Source organism: Coregonus clupeaformis, chromosome 6 (genome assembly GCF_020615455.1).
Source record: "Coregonus clupeaformis isolate EN_2021a chromosome 6, ASM2061545v1, whole genome shotgun sequence".
NCBI classification, from domain to species: domain Eukaryota; kingdom Metazoa; phylum Chordata; class Actinopteri; order Salmoniformes; family Salmonidae; genus Coregonus; species Coregonus clupeaformis.
In genome coordinates this window covers 50,261,729-50,281,568 of record NC_059197.1, presented here as the reverse complement: position 1 = coordinate 50,281,568, position 19,840 = coordinate 50,261,729, and the positions used below count along the sequence as shown (strand labels likewise).

The 19,840-nt window shown below is 44.6% G+C and overlaps 1 protein-coding gene across 1 annotated transcript in view; it reads right to left on the bottom strand.

Moving 5' to 3' along the window:
• Nucleotides 1-19,164, bottom strand: part of LOC121531448 (synaptotagmin-9) — a 33,969-nt gene extending 14,805 nt beyond the window's left edge. The window contains exons 1-3 of the mRNA XM_041836689.2: nt 18,680-19,164; nt 6,615-6,978; nt 5,973-6,513 (exon numbers count right to left, since the gene is read on the bottom strand). Of these exons, the coding sequence (XP_041692623.1) occupies nt 5,973-6,513; nt 6,615-6,978; nt 18,680-18,827 (1,053 nt within the window). The 5' untranslated portion in view covers nt 18,828-19,164. The remainder of the gene's footprint in view (nt 1-5,972; nt 6,514-6,614; nt 6,979-18,679) is intronic.
• Between the last annotated feature and the right edge of the window lie 676 nt (nt 19,165-19,840).

Below are 19,840 nucleotides of genomic sequence, written 5' to 3'. Positions count from 1 at the left end.
ATATATACTACCGTTCAAAAGTTTGGGGTCACTTAGAAATGTCCTTGTTTTCGAAAGAAAAGCAATTTTCTGTCCATTAAAATAACATCAAATTGATCAGAAATACAGTGTAGACATTGTTAATGTTGTAAATGGCTATTGTAGCTGGAAATGGCAGATTTTTTTATGGAATATCTACATAGGCGTACAGAGGCCCATTATCAGCAACCATCAGTCCTCTGTTCCAATGGCACATTGTGTTTGCTAATCCAAGTTTATCATTTTAAAAGGCTAATTGATCATTAGAATGTCACGATCGTCATAATGAGTGGACCAAGGCGCAGCGTGATATGCGTACATCTCTTTAATAGTGTACTTAGCAACACGATACAAATAACAAAACAACAAAAACGATACGTGAAGTCCTCGGTCATATACACAAACCTACACGGAACAAGATCCCACGAATCACAAGTGCACAAAAGGCTGCCTAAGTATGGTTCCCAATCAGAGACAACAAGCAACAGCTGATTCAGCTGATCCTCTGATTGAGAACCACCCCGGCCAACATAGAAACACATAACCTAGAACAGAACATAGAAAACGAAACATAGACACTACACAAAGAAACTAACACCCTGGCTCAACATACAAGAGTCCCCAGAGCCAGGGCGTGACAGTACCCCCCAAAGGCGCGGACTGCGACCGCGCCAACAAAAACCCAACAGGGGAGGGGCCGGGTGGGCATTCCACCTCGGAGGCGGATCCGGCTCCGGGCGTGACCACCACCCTCTAACAACCCCCCCGTAGCGCCCCTGGTCTGGTCACGCTGGCTGGAGCTGGACTGGACATCGTGGAGCGGATTGCTTAGGCTCCGGTGTGGAGCAGCTGACCGGTACCTGACCAGGCACCGGTGAAACAGGCACGGGCTGTGCCGGACTGATGACGCGCACCACAGGCTTGGTGCGGGGAGCAGGAATGGGCCGGACCAGGCTGACGACGCGCACCACTGACTTGGTGCGGGGAGCAGGAACGGGCCGGACCGGGCTGACGATGCGCACCACTGGCTTGGTGCGGGGAGCAGGAATGGGCCGGACCGGGCTGACGACGCGCACCACTGGCTTGGTGCGGGGAGCAGGAACGGGCCGGACCGGGCTGACGACGCGCACCACAAGCTTGGTGCGAGGGGCAGGAACAGGCCGGACCGGGCTGGCGACGCGCACCACAGGCTTGGTGCGGGGAGCAGGAACAGGCCGGGCCGGGCTGGCGACGCGCACCACAGGCTTGGTGCGAGGGGCAGGAACAGGCCGGGCCGGGCTGGCGACGCGCACCACAGGCTTGGTGCGGGGAGCAGGAACAGGCCGGGCCGGGCTGGCGACACGCACCATTGGCTTGGTGCGAGGTGCAGGAACAGGCCGGGCCGGGCTGGCGACGCGCACCATTGGCTTGGTGCGAGGGGCAGGAACAGGCCGGGCCGGGCTGGCGACGCGCACCACAGGCTTGGTGCGAGGGCCAGGAACAGGCCGGGCCGGGCTGGGCTGGCGACGCGCATCACAGGCTTGGTGCGAGGGACAGGAACAGGCCGGACCGTACTGGGAACACAGACCACTGGCTTTGTGCGGGGATCAGGAACGGGCCGGACCGGACTGGTAACACACCTCAGTACCTCTCGCCGTGCCTCTACACTATCCCTCCCTCTAACGACCAATGGCCCCCGTAACCTGGTGGCCTTCTCTCCTCGTCCACAAACTCGCCCTGTATCTGCCTCCAGCAGCCCCGTCGTCCATGCCGTGTGCCCCCCCAAAATGTTTTATTGGGGGTGCCTCTCGTCTGTCCGACGACGACACTGTTGGCGCCGTACCTCCTCTCTCGCCAGGGCTTTAACTTTAGCCCATGGCCCTTTACCCGCGAACATGTCCTCCCAGGACCACCATTGGCCCACCTGGGCCATCGCCAACCTCTCCAGCTCCTTACCCGGCGTTTGCTCCTGGAAACGCTGCTTGGTCCTGTTTTGGTGGGATCTTCTGTCACGATCGTCATAATGAGTGGACCAAGGCGCAGCGTGATATGCGTACATCTCTTTAATAGTGTACTTAGCAACACGATACAAATGACAAAACAACAAAAACGATACGTGAAGTCCTCGGTCATATACACAAACCTACACGGAACAAGATCCCACGAATCACAAGTGCACAAAAGGCTGCCTAAGTATGGTTCCCAATCAGAGACAACAAGCAACAGCTGATTCTCGTTGCCTCTGATTGAGAACCACCCCGGCCAACATAGAAACACATAACCTAGAACAGAACATAGGAAACGAAACATAGACACTACACAAATAAACTAACACCCTGGCTCAACATACAAGAGTCCCCAGAACCATGGCGTGACATAGAAAACCCTTTTGCAATTTATGTTAGCACAGCTGAAAACTGTTTTGCTGATTTAAAGAAGCAATAAAACTGGCCTTCTTGAGACTAGTTGAGTATCTGGCGCATCAGCAATTGTGGGTTCGATTACAGGCTCCAAAATGGCCAGAAACAAATAACTTTCTTCTGAAACTCATCAGTCTATTCTTGTTCTGAGGAATTAAGGCTATTCCATGCGAGAAATTGCCAAGAAACTGAAGATCTCGTACAATGCCGTGTACTACTCCCTTCACAGAACAGCCCAAACTGTCTCTAACCAGAATAGAAAGAGGAGTGGGAGGCCCCGGTGCACAACTGAGCAAGAGGACAAATACATTAGAGTGTCTAGTTTGAGAAACAGACGCCTCAAAGGTCCTCAACTGGCAGCTTCATTAAATAGTACCTGCAAAACACCAGTCTCAACGTCAACAGTGAAGAGGCGACTTCAGGATGCTGACCTTCTAGGCAGAGTTGCAAAGAAAAAGCCATATCTCAGACTGCCTATCTTAATCTTTTATTTTTATTGGCCAGTCTGAGATATGGCTTTTTCTTTGCAACTCTGCCTAGAAGGTCAGCATCCCGGAGTCGCCCTGCCCTGCTAGAGCTGCCCCGGTCAACTTTATGTGCTGCTGTTGTGAAGTGGAAACGTCTAGGAGCAACAAAAAGCTCAGCCACAAAGTGGTAGGCCACACAAGCTCACAGAACGGGACCGCCGAGTGCTGTTGCGCAAAGCGCGTACAAATCGTCTGTCCTCGGTTGCAACACTCACAAACGAGTATCAAACTGCCTCTGGAAGCAACGTCAGCACAAGAACTGTTCGTCGGGAGCATCATGAAGTGGGTTTCCATGGCCAAGCAGCCGCACACAAGCCTAAGATTACCATGTGCAATGCCAAGCATAGGCTGAAGTGGTGTAAAGCTCGCCGCCATTGGACTGGAGCAGTGGAAATGCGTTCTCTGGAGTGATGAATCACGCTTCACCATCTGGCAGTCCGACGTACGAATCTGGGTTTGGCGAATGCCAGGAGTACGCTACCTGCCCGAATGCATAGTCCCAACTGTAAAGATTGGTGAAGGAGGAATAATGGTCTGGGGCTGTTTATCAAGGTTTAGGCTAGGCCCCTTAGTTCAAGTAAAGGGAAATCTTAATGCTACAGCATACAATTGCATTCTAGACAATTCTGTGCTTCCAACATTGTGCCAACAGTTTGTGGAAGGCCCTTTCCTATTTCAGCATGAAAATGCCCCTGTGCACAAAGCGAGGTCCATACAGAAATGGTTTGTCGAGATCAGTGTGGAAGAACTTGACTGACCAGCACAGAGCCCTGACCTCAACCCCATCGAACACCTTTGGGATGAATTGGAATGCCGACTGCGAGCCAGGCCTAATCGCCCAACATCAGTGCCCTACCTCACTAATGCTCTTGTGGCTGAATGGAAGCAAGTCCCTGCAGCAATGTTCCAACATCTAGTGGAAAGCCTTCCCAGAGGAGTGGAGGCTGTTATAGCAGCAAAGCGGGGACCAAGTCCATATTAATGCGCAGGATTTTGGAATGAGATGTCCGACGAGCCGGAGTCCACATACATATGGTCATGTAGTGTGTGTGTGTGTGTGTGTGTGTGTGTGTGTATATATGCAGTTGAAGTCGGAAGTTTACATACACTTAGGTTGGAGTCATTAAAACTTGTTTTTCAACCACTCCACAAATTTCTTGTTAACAAACTATAGTTTTTGCAAGTCAGTTAGGACATCTACTTTGTGCATGACACAATTTTTCCAACAATTGTTTACAGACAGATTATTTCACTTATAATTCACTGTATCACAATTCCAGTGGGTCAGAAGTTTACATACACTAAGTTGCCTTTAAACAGCTTGGAAAATTCCAGAAAATTATGTCATGGCTTTAGAAGCTTCTGATAGGCTAATTGACATAGTTTGAGTCAATTGGAGGTGTACCTGTGGATCTATTTCAAAGCCTACATTCAAACTCAGTGCCTCTTTGCTTGACATCATTGGAAAATCAAAAGAAATCAGGTACAAAAGTATCTATATCCACAGTAAAACAAGTCCTATATCAACATAACCTTTAAGGCCGCTCAGCAAGGAAGAAGCCACTGGTCCAAAACCGCCATAAAAAAGCCAGACTACGGTTTGCAACTGCACATGGAGACAAAGATCGTACTTTTTGGAGAAATGTCCTCTGGTCTGATGAAACAAAAATATAACTGTTTTGCCATAATGACCATCGTAATGTTTGGAAGAAAAAGGGGGACACTTTCAAGCTGAAGAACACCATCCCAACCGTGAAGAACGGGGGTGGCAGCATCATGCTGTCGGAGTGCTTTGCTGCAGGTGGGACTGGTGCACTTCACAAAATAGATGGCATCATGAGGAAGGAAAATTATGTGGATATATTGAAGCAACATCTCAAGAATTCAGTCAGGAAGTTAAATCTTGGTCGCAAATTGGTCTTCCAAATGGACAATGACCCCAAGGATACTTCCAAAGTTGTGGCAAAATGGCTTAAGGACAACAAAGTCAAGGTATTAGAGTGGCCATCACAAAGCCCTGACCTCAATCCTATAGAAAATGTGTGGGCAGAACTGAAAAAGTGTGTGCGAGCAAGGAGGCCTACAAACCTGACTCAGTTACACCAGCACTGTCAAGAGGAATGGGCCAAAATTCACCCAACTTATTGTGGGAAGCTTGTGGAAGGCTACACGAAACGTTTGAACCAAGTTAAACAATTTAAAGGCAATGCTACCAAATACTAATTGAGTGTATGTAAACGTCTGACCCACTGGGAATGTGATGAAAGAAATAAAAGCTGAAATAAATCATTATCTCTACTATTATTCTAACATTTCACTGTCTTAAAATAAAGTGGTGATCCTAACTGACTTAAGACAGGGAATTTTTACTAGGAGTACATGTCAGGAATTGTGAAAGACTGACTTTAAATGTATTTGGCTAAGGAGTATGTAAACTTCCGACTTCAACTGTATGTATATATTTATATATATATATATTTCACTGAGACTACAGTCCTCCCTTGAGACTGCAGACAACTTACAATTTTTCAATGACACTATAGTCCTTATTTCTTCAGTGAGACTCCTATTAGACTTTTATTGAGATAGCCAATTGAGACTCCGGATCCTTTTTGACATGTCAGTGAGAGTCCAGTGAGATTCAATGGAACAGATGAAACCTTCAGTATGTCACATCTCCCTATAGTGATCCATGTGGTCCATGTGAATAATCTAGAGAATCTCCAGCTCTGTATCCTCTCATGTCAAAGCAGCCTCTTTACTGCCAACTCAAATTTAGGTTACTACCCCATGTGTTTCCTGGTGTGATCATGTATTATTCACCCATATAAGTATATTTTTATGTCAGCCTTCTTTTTACACTATAGGGGTGGTTCTTTGGGAACAGTGACTCTCCACTAAACGCTCTTAGATAATGTCCCAACTTTACTAACTCATTAAGTCACAATAGTGCATTTATTGTTGCTAGTCCATGTACCTAAGACAATATGAACATACTGTATTGAGAGACATAAAGAGGTTAGCTTACCGTGGTGACGTACTGGATGTCCCTACAGAGTTTAGTCTCTCTGGGGAAGTCTGCTAGGTCCAGGAAGTTATCCACCACCACCTGGCCAATGATGTCATGGCGGGAGAAGCGGTCAAAGTCGTAGACGCTGAAGTGCAGTTTGCGCGTGGGCAGCTCAGCGTAGGCCACAGGGAACAGGAAGACCTCATCGAACACGGGGTTGAGGGTCTTGCGGTGCACCTTAGTCTGGTGCTTGGTCTTGCGGTCGGGGAGCAGGTAGATTTTGATATAAGGGTCAGAGGTTCCGGTGAAGTCCTTGGCCGGTAAGTCCTGGGCTTTGTGGATCTTGATGATGAGCTGCTCCAGGTCACAGTCAAACTTGAGGATGAAGTGTATCCGGCCGCAGCTGTCAGCCCTCCTGCCGTCGTCCGTGTCCACAGAGTGCTGCTTATAGAGCTCAGGTTTGATCCGGCCCAGAGTGGCCAGGGACTCCTGTCTCTGGAACTGGCCCGTGTTGAAGTCTGGGTTGGACAGGTTCATCTGGCGGCGGAAGGAGTTGTGCCTACAGAGGGTAGAGAAACCAGTTATCATTAGCTATCTATAGACATAATGCAACAGGGTAGTTCAATTGCCTCGTTATTGTTTCTGTGTTGTGGAGCTGACCGGACAGAGGAGGTGGGCTCTGTGATCTGGCGCTGCACGCGGGCGATATGGCTGACGTGGTTTTCCTTGGGCTTGGACTGGACCTCCAGGGGGATGTCTGGGGACGTGTGGCTGATCTTCATGGCTGACTCTGGGGCTAAAAGGCCTGAGGGCTCCTTGACACAGTCCTCGCTGTACTCATTCTCCACCCCATCCATCTCCATCAGGACTGGTTGCTGGTCCCCGTGGCCATCCTTCAAGCCCTCGGGAAGGCCACAGTCGCACCATGGCACCCAGCACAGCTTCCATGAGAAGAAGAGTGAGACCCCGAAAAGGGCCAGGCCACAGGTGGTCACCAACAGTGACAGCAGGCTCACTGACACATCTGGACAGACATAACCAAGGATAGATGGAATTAGGGCAAGTCAGGGGACAGTACAAATATATTTTTTGTATTGATATCAACATATTATTTATGCAATTCACTTTTCTTTATATCTCTCTAAATGTGTTCCTCAACTTGATATTACACAAAAATGTGTACTTTATTATCAACGTCACTGTAAGGAAAGACTGTAAGGCATTTTGATGGACATTGTCCTCTGGGTTTTAGGCCTGCAATTGTATCAATTAGCAAAGGAAAAAAAAACTCAGATTGGTTTTAGCAGTTTACAGAGTACTGCTCAGTCAACATTTACTCATCAGTAAGTCCTCCCATCTCAAATGGCCTCTCACAGACAGTGAAAGGGAATTGGCTTTTGTCTGAGATAGCCTGGTGTGTTCTATCAGTATACAGTTGTAGTCTGAAGTTTACATACACCTTTTAAACTCAGTTTTCCACAATTCCTGACATTTAATCCTAGTAAAAATGCCCTGTCTTAGGTCAGTTAGGATCACCACTTTATTTTAAGAATGTGAAATGTCAGAATAATAGTAGAGAGAATGATTTATTTCAGTTTACATACACTCAATTAGTATTAGGTAGCATTGCCTTTAAATTGTTTAACTTGGGTCAAATGTTTTGGGTAGCCTTCCACAAGCTTCCCACAATAAGTTGGGTGAATTTTGGCCCATTCCTCCTGACAAAGCTGGTGTAACGGTTTGTAGGCCTCCTTGCTCGCACACGCTTTTCAGTGCTGCCCACAAATGTTCTATAGGATTGAGGTCAGGGCTTTGTGATGGCCACTCCAATACCTTGACTTTGTTGTCCTTAAGGAATTTTGCCACAACTTTGGAAGTATGTTTGGGGTCATTGTCCATTTGGAAGACCCATTTGCGACCAAGCTTTAAATTCCTGACTGATGTCTTGAGATGTTGCTTCAATATATCCACATAATTTTCCTTCCTCATGATGCCATCTATTTTGTGAAGTGCATCAGTCCCTCCTGCAGCAAAGCACCCCCACAGCATGATGCTGCCATCCCCGTGCTTCACAGTTGGGATGGTGTTCTTCGGCTTGCAAGCGTCCACTTTTTCCTCCAAACATAACGATGGTCATTATGGCCAAACAGTTCTGGCTTCTTCCTTGCTGAGCGGCCTTTCAGGTTATGTCGATATAGGACTCGTTTTACTGTGGATATAGATACTTTTGTACCTGTTTCCCCCAGCATCTTCACAAGGTCCTTTGCTGTTGTTCTGGGATTGATTTGCACTTTTCGCACCAAAGTACGTTCATCTCTAGGAGATAGAACACGTCTCCTTCCTGAGCGGTATGACGGCTGCGTGGTCGCATGGTGTTTATACTTGCATACTATTGTTTGTACAGATGAACGTGGTGCCTTCAGGCATTTGGAAATTGCTCCCAAGGATGAACCAGACTTGTGGAGGTCTACAATTTCTTTTCTGAGGTCTTGGCTGATTTCTTTTGATTTTCCCATGATGTCAAGCAAAGAGGCACTGAGTTTGAATGTAGGCCTTGAAATACATCCACAGGTACACCTCTAATTGACTCAAATGATGTCAATTAGCCTATCAGAAGCTTATAAAGCCATGACATCATTTTCTGGAATTTTCCAAGCTGTTTAAAGGCACAGTTAACTTAGTGTATGTAAACATCTGACCCACTGGAATTGTGATACAGTGAATTATAAGTGAAATAATCTGTCTGGAAACAATTGTTGGAACAATTACTTGTGTCATGCACAAAGTAGATGTCCTAACCGACTTGCCAAAACTATAGTTTGTTAACAAGAAATTTGTGGAGTGGTTGAAAAAACGAGTTTTAATAACTCCAACCTAAGTGTATGTAAACTTCCGACTTCAACTGTATGTTCCGGTTCTCAGAAAGAGCATCTCACTACCTGATGAATGAGCTCACCCTGTCTCCATGTGGTCCCGTGTGGCTCAGTTGGTAGAGCATGGTGCTTGCAACGCCAGGGTTTGTGGGTTCGATTCCCACGGGGGACCAGTACGAGAAAATGTATGCACTCACTACTGTAAGTCGCTCTGGATAAGAGCGTCTACTAAAATAGAATGTCTCCCCTCCCCAGTCATTGTGAATCAGGCTATACAGACACAAAGAGGGCTTTTAGTCCACAGTGAATAAGCCCCTGTCAGAGTGTCCTGCCACTGCCATAGCTTCCAATCAAATCTACTGTCTACACTGTCTCTCGGCCGTACTTCCCTTTGATTATCTAGAGCAGTGGAGGGAAATGGAGCCTCATTTGGTGTAGAGTTATTCCTCCCACCACTCCATCCTGGTTGAGCTCTGCAGCTCTACATTCACAGTGTGCAGCCAGGGATCAATGGGCTCATTGGGCTGGCCCACATACTGCACTGGAGACCAGCTGGGGCTTCTGCACTAAGCCACAGAGAGATGGCATGCCAAGATATTGTGGGACTTCAGTTTTTGAGGATTCACTCATTTGGTTGTCTGCTATGTTGACAATCCTTGGTATATCTGAATTTGGCTGTTCTAAAAAGAGAAGAAATCAAGGACACTATATGAGGAGTTTGGAAGCAGAATATATCTTTCCCTTGCTAATTGAATGTATGAAATGTGTTGTCCCACCAAACTCCTGGGACTACTCTGCTCTTCCTATCCTAAAACTGACAAGGTGCAAGCAACAGAATGAGCTCTAAATACCACTGCCTCTAATTAGATCTGTAGCTCAATTAATTACAAACACGACACAGGGTTAAAGTAAAAAGAAATCTCAAAGCAACACTGACTGACATGTAATTAGCACTGGCTTAATTACTTTAATTATTCATATTATATTAATCAACCACCCAGCAACCACCCAACACAACCCAAATGTTTAGACATGCCGATTTCACATGTGCGCATTTTTTAAAATAATTGTATATCTAGTATATATAGGGGTATGCATATTCAATGTTGGTGATATAATGTACTAATTAGGCAGCCCTGCTGTGGTTGCGTTTGCTCATACTGTGGATTACAGGAAGCATTTGGTTGGAGTCATTGCAGCTAAAGGTGGCACAACCAGTTATTGAGTGTAAGGGGGAAATTACTTTTTCACACAGGGGAATTGGGTGTTGCATAACTTTGTTTAGGAAATAAATGAAATAAATATGTAATTGTTGTGTTATTTGTTCACTTATGTTCCCTTTATCTAATATTAGGTTTTGGTTGAAGATCTGATAACATTCAGTATCACAAATATGAAAAAGTAGAGAAAATTAGAAAGGGGGCAAATACTTTTTCATAGCACTGTAGGAGTGCTTCTATGAAGGAACTTTGAATGTCTTTGAGTTGGCTTAACTAACGTTGGACCAGAGCTAGCCCTTGATCATGACTCTCAGTTCCATTACATTACACATAATGCCGCCTAGAGTTGATGAGAGCTAGACCAGAGATAAAGAAGAGGTAGAAGCTGTTTAGAAGCCTCTTGGATCTAGAATTGGCACTCCGGTACAGCTTGCCGTGCGGTAGCAGAGAGAACAGTCTATGACTAGGGTGGCTGGAGTCTTTGACAATTTTAAGGGCCTTCCTCTGACACCGCCTGGTATAGAGGTCCTGGATGGCAGGAAGCTTGGCCCTAGTATTGTACTGGGCCATACACACTACCCTCTGTAGTGCCTTGCAGTCGGAGGCCGAGCAGTGTGCAACCAGTCAGGATGCTCTCGATGGTGCAGCTGTAGATACTTTTGAGGATCTGAGGACCCATGCCAAATATTTTCAGTCTCCTTAGGGGGAATAGGTATATCAAATCAAATCAAAATTGTATTGGCCACATGCGCCGAATACAACAGGTGCAGACATTTCAGTGAAATGCTTACTTACAGCCCTTAACAAACAGTGCATTTATTTTTAATCAAAAAGTAAAATAAAACAACAAAAGTGTTGAGAAAAAAAGAGCAGAAGTAAAATAAAATAACAGTAGGGAGGCTATTTATACAGAGTCAATGTGCGGGGGCACCGGCTAGTTTAGGTAGTTGAAGGAATATGTACATGTGGGTAGAGTTAAAGTGACTATGCATAAATAATTAACAGAGTAGCAGCAGCGTAAAAAGATGGGGTGGGGATGGGGTGGGGCAGTGCAAATAGTCCGGGTAGCCATGATTAGCTGTTCAGAAGTCTTATGGCTTGGGGGTAGAAGTTGTTGAGAAGTCTTTTGGACCTAGACTTGGCACTCCGGTACTGCTTGCCGTGCGGTAGCAGAGAGAACAGTCTATGACTAGGGTGGCTGGAGTCTTTGACAATTTTGAGGGCCTTCCTCTGACACCGCCTGGTATAGAGGTCCTGGAAGGCAGGAAGCTTGGGCCCAGTGATGTACTGGGCCGTACGCACCACCCTCTGTAGTGCCTTGCGGTCAGAGGCCAAGCAGTTGCCATACCAGGTGGTGATGCAACCAGTCAGGATGCTCTCGATGGTGCAGCTGTATAATTTTTTGAGGATCTGAGGACCCATGCCAAATCTTTTCAGTCTCCTGAGGGGGAATAGGCTTTGTCGTGCCCTCTTCATGGCTGTCTTGGTGTGTTTGGACCATGATAGTTCGTTGGTGACGTGGACACCAAGGAACTTGAAGCTCTCAACCTGTTCCACTACAGCCCCGTCGATGAGAATGGGGGCGTGCTCAGTCCTCTTTTTTTTTCCTGTAGTCCACAATCACCTCTTTTGTTTTGATCACGTTGAGGGAGAGGTTGTTATCCTAGCACCACACGGCCAGGTCTCTGACCTCCTCCCTATAGGCTGTCTCGTCGTTGTCGGTGATCAGGCCTACCACTGTTGTGTCATCGGCAAACTTAATAATGGTGTTGGAGACGTGCCTGGCCATGCAGTCATGAGTGAACAGGGAGTACAGGAGGGGACTGAGCACGCACCCCTGAGGGCCCCCGTGTTGAGGATCAGTGTGGCGGATATGTTGTTACCTACCTTTACCACCTGGGGGCAGCCCATCAGGAAGTCCAGGATCCAGTTGCAGAGGGAGGTGTTTAGTCCCAGGGTCCTTAGCTTAGTGATGAGCTTTGAGGGCACTATGGTGTTGAACGCTGAGCTGTAGTCAATGAATAGCATTCTCACATAGGTGTTCCTTTTGTCCAGTTGTGAAAGGGCAGTGTGGAGAACAATAGAGATTGCATCATCTGTGGATCTGTTGGGGCGGTATGCAAATTGGAGTGGGTCTAGGGTTTCTGGGATAATGGTGTTGATGTGAGCCATGACCAGCCTTTCAAAGCACTTCATGGCTACAGACGTGAGTGCTACTGGTCGGTAGTCATTTAGGCAGGTTACCTTAGTGTTCTTGGGCACAGGGACTATGGTGGTCTGCTTGAAACATATTGGTATTACAGACTCAGAAAGGGAGAGGTTGAAAATGTCAGTGAAGACACTTGCCAGTTGGTCAGCGCATGCTCGGAGTACATGTCCTGGTAATCCCTCTGGCCCTGCGGCCTTGTGAATGTTGACCTGTTTAAAGGTCTTACTCACATCGTCTACGGAGAGCGTGATCACACAGTCGTCCGGAACAGCTGATGCTCTCATGCATGTTTCAGTGTTACTTGCCTCGAAGCGAGCATAGAAGTAATTTAGCTCGTCTGGTAGGCTTGTGTCACTGGGCAGCTCGCGGCTGAGCTTTCCTTTGTAGTCTGTAATAGTTTGCGAGCCCTGCCACATCCGACGAGCGTTGGAGCTGGTGTAGTACGATTCGATCTTAGTCCTGTATTGACGCTTTGCCTGTTTGATGGTTCGTCGGAGGGCATAGCGGGATTTCTTATAAGCTTCCTTATAAGCTAGCTAACTAAGAAGCTTGTGTTTGCAGAGCGGCACGAGGGGCGTAGGCATGGGTGGGCCTGAGTGGACACAGGCCCACCCACTGGGGAACCAGGCCCTGCCAGGCCCATCCAATCAGATTGAGCATAAACAAAAAATATAGATGGTTTTCGGTTCTGTTCCCTGGACCGGTTCCAACCCCTGCTTATAAATGATGTGTGTAAAAACACAGTCAATTGTAAAGGCACCAACAGTCTTGAGAAATACTGTATTGGGAACTATAAGAGCAGCATAGCATATCTTTTTTAAACGAAGCAAATTTAAATAGATCTCTTAGCGAAGATGTTTAATCGCTTTTGAAGTGACCTAAACTACTCAACGTTAGCAGACTTCACTCACGGGAACTTGTGTTGACTGTGCCTAACTTTCTCTACAATTGAACACAAAAAGCGAGAGGTGCTGTTGGCCAAGGTTGTCTGATGATCAAACAAATATTTCACATGCCTGATTGGTGTTGATCTTCAAAAAGAGAGCAAAAAATCTGAGTTGCAGGATGGATTTAAAGAGGCTACATGCATTTTTGGACTTATAAATTAATGTACCCATTGATTCTTGAAGAGTATAACTTACAAATGCCTCATGAGCTTATTTCAACTGCCGTAACCAAAATATGAGTTTGTTTTACTCCAATGTTTTAACCCTTCCCTTATGTTCGATCCGGCCTACACCATTTGTGTTTCGGGTCAATTTGACCCGTACAGTAAGTACATCAAGATGATAAATATATTATTTTAACCTCCCAAAATGTATTTTCCAGTAGCTGAGAATGTCCTATTTCATATGCTTTTTTCCCTGAGTTGATAGACCCAACTGTTAAAAATGTAGAGCCAAATCTTTGATTACTGTACCAAAGTCGTAAATCAATCAAATTATGACATTTTATGACATTCATGATTTTTTTTACAATTTCTTTGCCAAACTTCAGGTAACTGTCCCCTTGGCCTCTGAACATCACCTGGAAAACATACTTATATCCTTGTGATCATCTTGGATAGATCTTTACTGCACAGAATATAATTTGTCTCTAGCACAAAGGTCAAGGTCAAAGGTTGAGGTTAAGGTGAAATTGGCTTCACAGTACTTATACAGTATCTATGTGATCAGCACCATTCCTGTGGAAGTAGCTTGTTTCTAGCACACACCATTCAAAAGTTACAGTTGAAGTCAGAGGTTTACATACACCTTAGCCAAATACATTTCAACTCAGTTTTTCACAATTCCTGACATTTAATCCTAGTAAAAATTCCCTGTCTTAGGTCAGTTAGGATCGCCACTTTATTTTAAGAATGTGAAATGTCAGAATAATAGTAGAGAGAATGATTTATTTCAGCTTTTATTTATTTAATCACATTCCCAGTGGGTCAGAAGTTTACATACACTCAATTAGTATTTGGTAGCATTGCCTTTAAATTGTTTAACTTGGGTCAAACATTTCAGGGAAGCCTTCCACAATAAGTTGAGTGAATTTTGGCCCATTCCTCCTGACAGAGCTGGTGTAACTGAGTCAGGTTTGTAGGCCTCCTTGCTCGCACACGCTTTTTCAGTTCTGCCCACAAATTTTCTATAGGATTGAGGTCAGGGCTTTGTGATGGCCACTCCAATACCTTGACTTTGTTGTCCTTAAGCCATTTTGCCACAACTTTGGAAGTTTGCTTGGGGTCATTTTCCATTTGGAAGACCCATTTGCGACCAAGCTTTAACTTCCTGACTGATGTCTTGATATGTTGCTTCAATATATCCACATAATGTCCCTTCCTCATGATGCCATCTATTTTGTGAAGTGCACCAGTCCCTCCTGCAGTTTTATGGCAGTTTTGGAGCAGTAGCTTCTTCCTTGCTAAGCGGTGTTTCAGGTTATGTCGAAATAGGACTCGTTTTACTGTGGATATAGATACTTTTGTACCGGTTTCCTCCAGCATCTTCACAAGGTCCTTTGCTGTTGTTCTGGGATTGATTTGCACTTTTCGCAACAAAGTACGTTCATCTCTAGAAGACAGAACGCGTCTCCTTCCTGAGCGGTATGACGGCTGCGTGGTCCCATGGTGCTTATACTTGCATACTATTGTTTGTACAGATGAACGTGGTACCTTCAGGCGTTTGGAAATTGCTCCCAAGGATGAACCAGACTTGTGGAGGCCTACAATTTCTTTTCTGAGGTCTTGGCTGATTTCTTTTGATTTTCACATGATGTCAAGCAAAGAGGCACTGAGTTTGAAGGTAGGCCTTGAAATACATCCACAGGTACACCTCCAATTGACTAAAAGTATGTCAATTAGCCTATCAGAAGCTTCTAAAGCCATTACATCATTTTCTGGAATTTTCCAAGCTGTTTAAAGGCACAGTCAATTTAGTGTATGTAAACTTCTGACCCACTGGAATTGTGATACAGTGAATTATAAGTGAAATAATCTGTCTGTAAACAATTGTTGGAAAAATGACTTGTGTCATGCACAAAGTAGATGTCCTAACCGACTTGCCAAAACTATAGTTTGTTAACAAAAATTTGTGGAGTGGTTGAAAAACGAGTTTTAATGACTCCAACCTAAGTGTATGTAAACTTCCGACTTCAATAGACCAAGGTCATATCGCCGGGTTAAAATTGCAGGTCAAATTGACTTCAGATATGTGTTGCTCAGCCTCTGAGTATAATAGGGAAATCATACTTATATCTATGTGATCAGCATGGTTGCACCATTTCTGTGCATAAAGCAGCTTGATTCTAGACCAAGGTTATATACGGTAGAACAAGGTCATGGTCAAATTGTGTGTGTCAAATTGCAGGGGTCAAATTGCGGGTCAAATTGACCCAGATCATCATGTATGTCACTATTCCGGCACTGGATCTAATTTTGTATTCATTTTTTTATTACGTATTTTACAAGTTTGAGACCCATACTTAGGAAAGTAGATGAAGGATCATAGTGGAAATGGTTACGTAAAATAGTATTTTAGTGATTTTAAACTCTGTTCTGGGTCAATTTGACCTAGAACATAAGGGAAGGGTTAAACAACGTAAATGTACACAAACATTGTATAGCCTCAAAACATAGTTAGAACTTTATGTTTGATATCATGGAGGCTCAGTCCTTGCATCCATAGCTCTGTCTATGAATTTAAGAGTGGCTACATTTCTCCAGCCCTAGTCTCGCGTTGCAATACCTCCAGGGAAGCTACTCCAGCCCCATCTCTCAGCCTTTTACCAAAACAGTGATGGGCCAAGTGAATCTCCTGCTGTCAGGGACTAGGGAATATGTGTTTACTGATTGATCAATTATTACTGGTACTTTGGCACTTCACATGGATGCTGCATCAAACCCATTAACTTATTGTATTCAGTGGGTGCTAAAGTAGCATACAAGCTGACAAACCTCTGATTTAATCCTGAGATTTTGTTAAGGAAATGTTGGATAATCACTGATATAACAGGGCTATAGCAAAAAAGATTAGATTGAGAACCACTGTGACGTGAAGTTTTATGCAGGACTTATGCAGAAGACAGAGACCAACTCAGTGGCCTTGTGGTTAGTGTCCCCTGAGATTGGATGGTTGGAGTTCGATCCCGAGCCGAGACATACCAAAGACTGTAGAAATGGGAGCCAGTGCCGCTCTGTTTGGCACTCAGAATTAAGGAAATAGATTTGGGGTAAGGCCCTGCGATAGACTAGCGTCCTGTCCAGGGGGTGTGCTTGTACATCAAGCTGCCTCACACATAAACATGTTCCTAAGAAGCTTCTTGAAGTGCCTCATTCTGTTGAGAGTACACTCGTAGAAAAAAGGCTTCCAAAAGGTTTCTGCGGCTGTCCCCATAGGAGAATGCTTTTTGGATACAGGTAGAACCCTTTTTGGATACAGGTAGAACTTATGTGGGTTCCATGTAGAACCCTCTGTGGAAAGGGTTCCACATCAAACCCAAAAGGCTTCTACCTGGAGTCAAAAGGATTCTACCTGGAAAACAAAAGGGGTTCTCCAAAGTTTTCTCCTATGGGGACAGCCGAATAACTCTTTTTGGTTTTAGATAGCACCTTTTTTTCTAAGAGTGTAGGGATTTCATCACTGAATGATCACATTAGTTCTATATAATGTTTGATAATATTCATCGTCCTCACAGATCCGTACACATCCACAACACTTAGTAGGTTTAGATCTACTAAAGTTGAGATTTTCACGAAGGTGAGTTAATAAATTGCCTACTGAGGGTCTTAGCTGCCCCCCTTGTGGTCTCATTATAGAAGACTCCTACACCATACAGGCCTGCAGGCAGTTGGTCATATTGGCCCTCCCATTAGACCCATTGTGTTGTTTATATTGGTCTGCTACTCATCCATAGAGAGGGGAAGTCCAGGTTGTGGCCTTTCATTAAACTGTTGTCTAGTTCCTCTGGGGAAGCACACTGACTGTCATGGTTCAATAAACCTACAGCAGCAGCACCGCCAACCTTATGTCAATAAGGCACAATTGCAAAGGTGAGAGGTCATTTTGATATGGGGGATTGAGAGACTAAAGACAGTAACAGACTGTTGGATCCACAGAAAGCTACTGGTGACTGACAATGCTATCCCACTGCCACAGAGAGAGGCTTTGTTTAGCAAGAGAAGATTGTGTGACAAACACAGACTGAGAGGTTTGCTTAACCTCATCTCTGTCCTTGATGGATTTGTATGCCAAGAAGCTTTTTATTGCATTACCAGAGGATTTGATATGGACTTCTCCCATCTGTCCAATTACATTACACCTGCTGTTTCTATATTCTTGTAAGTAAGCCCGTTGCCCGTAGGCATTTCATGACAGCAGTTTATGTAGCTATATGGCCACTTATTTTCCTACTAAAAATCCAATTTGTAACTGTCCAGACCAGATTAGACTCTCTCCTCAAGTGAGCCTGACCAAAACATAAAGTTTCATAGTGGTCAGATATTATTCAGATATGGATGGCAATATGGGAGGGTCAAAACCAGTTCCCACCCTTTCCTTTCATCTATGCAACCTGCAGTAAATAGGTCACAAAGTTAACGGGGAAAAGATCTGTTGGCAGAACTTCCGTAGGATCATGCATGTTTAATGGCATTTGTAACATGTTTAATAAACGCATCAGTCAAGCCCAGTAGCTAACCTACAGTAACAAGAGACCTCACAAACCACTCTGGTCTGTGACTTGATAGTGTGTGGTGGTTGGACTGAGGTACCAACTCAATTTCCATTTGATCAATCATCACTTTGTCACTTTAAGGTAATTTAGTTGTGAATGTCAATATACAGCTTAAATAAATAATAAATAAACTGTCAAATTAACCTTTAGAATATAAAACACTTAGAATAATTTAGAGTGCTGCTGCCACTGGATGGTTGTGTGAGCCAGTGAGCAGGAACTTCAAAGCATTATGTTATCTGGGCTATGGTAAATGGGTGGGGCTCCTATCCCCTCCACGCTGTCAAAACACACAAAAAACGTCATTTTGTGCTGCTGTAGACGCTTTGATGAACACAGGCAACCTCGTGTAGGATATTATTATTATTTTTAATGACTTATTTAATCAGAGAAGTCACTAGCCTAAGTGTATGCCATTTGTCTAAGTATTTTACATTGTTTAAAAGGAAATGCACTATGCACTGCTTTCCAGTTCTGGATAATATTGATATAGACTACTACGCAACAAGTTTCTAAACCTCACTTTTCACTGGAAAAAGTGTCTCGCAAAATGTTTTAAAACGGCCGAATTTGCTATTATAACGCTCGTTTCTCTGATATTGAGTAATTGAAGAAAATGTCAATCTCACCATCCTGTACAAAATCTATCTCATAATTGTTTTAGTTAAATCAATGCGTTGTATTTCACATTATTGCACAACATACCTGAGTCTGAGTATCTCGGTCTGGCAAGATCTCGAAAATAGTATATGAAATCCACACAATTGTCGTTTTGCACTTCGCCCCTAGAACATAGATCCGACAGCAGTTCCAGAGCCTTTCGACAAATCTCGTCCTCTCTGTCTCCAGGCATTTCCCACCAGCATCCTTCTGAATGGAGGGGCTCTTCCGCAGCTCCACACCACTCCTAACGCCTATCTAGACCCAGGTGCCCGGCGCAGACAGTCATCCCAAAGAGCACTTTTTGCCTACACCAGCATCACGCGAGCGGAGAGTGGAGAAAAGCTTTATCCAACGAAGTTTTGCTCTGAAATATTACTTTAGTTAGAATATAAAGTGTGGAAATATTGTGCCACTGGTTGAATCCATCCACTGGCATTCGCTGTCCTTCGTTGTGCCCTGCGTTGTGCGCTGTTCACTAGACTGTGGTGCTGAATTACTGAGCTGCGCTCGTCAAGGTCTTGAATGAATGGCTTTGACAGCGCTCAATTATTTCTCAATGCACACTCACAGGAATCTCGGTTCTGCCTACCCACCCCCCACTATTGTCCACGAATTACAGCCCGTCCTATCGTTCTCTGCAGAGCAAGTGATGGAACAAGCAATACAAACACAGACATTGTGGTAAATCAATCTTTCATGGTTTGTTGTTATTAAACGCTCAATCGTGGATATTCAGTGTGATGAAGGATACTTTCTGTTAAGTAATGAAGTAGAGCTTTGATCACCTGACACTTTTCAGTCTTTTTGTTATAGTCGACATAATATTTATATTTTCTTTAACCCTCAAGCTAATCGGTTTATATTTTGCTATGATTCATGCTTTCTCCAATAGTTTCTTCTTTTGAACCCAGTTCGTAATCTATGTAAAATATGTTGGTAACTTATTGCTGTGTTTGAAGCCTCTTGACAAGGCCTTCAATTAAATGTGTGTGTTCTCAATTGATGTACATGGATAAACATGGATAAACCCCCATGACTCTCTGAGTTGCACAGTAATTCCAGCATTGATTTGTCACTTTGTAAAGCTCCATGTCTGACCTCTAGTCACTAAGCTAATTAGGGGAAAAGACAGTAAATGTCAGCTAGTTGGAAAATAAGTAAATGGACAAATAAATGTTTCATGTTCCCTAGCTATTCAACATG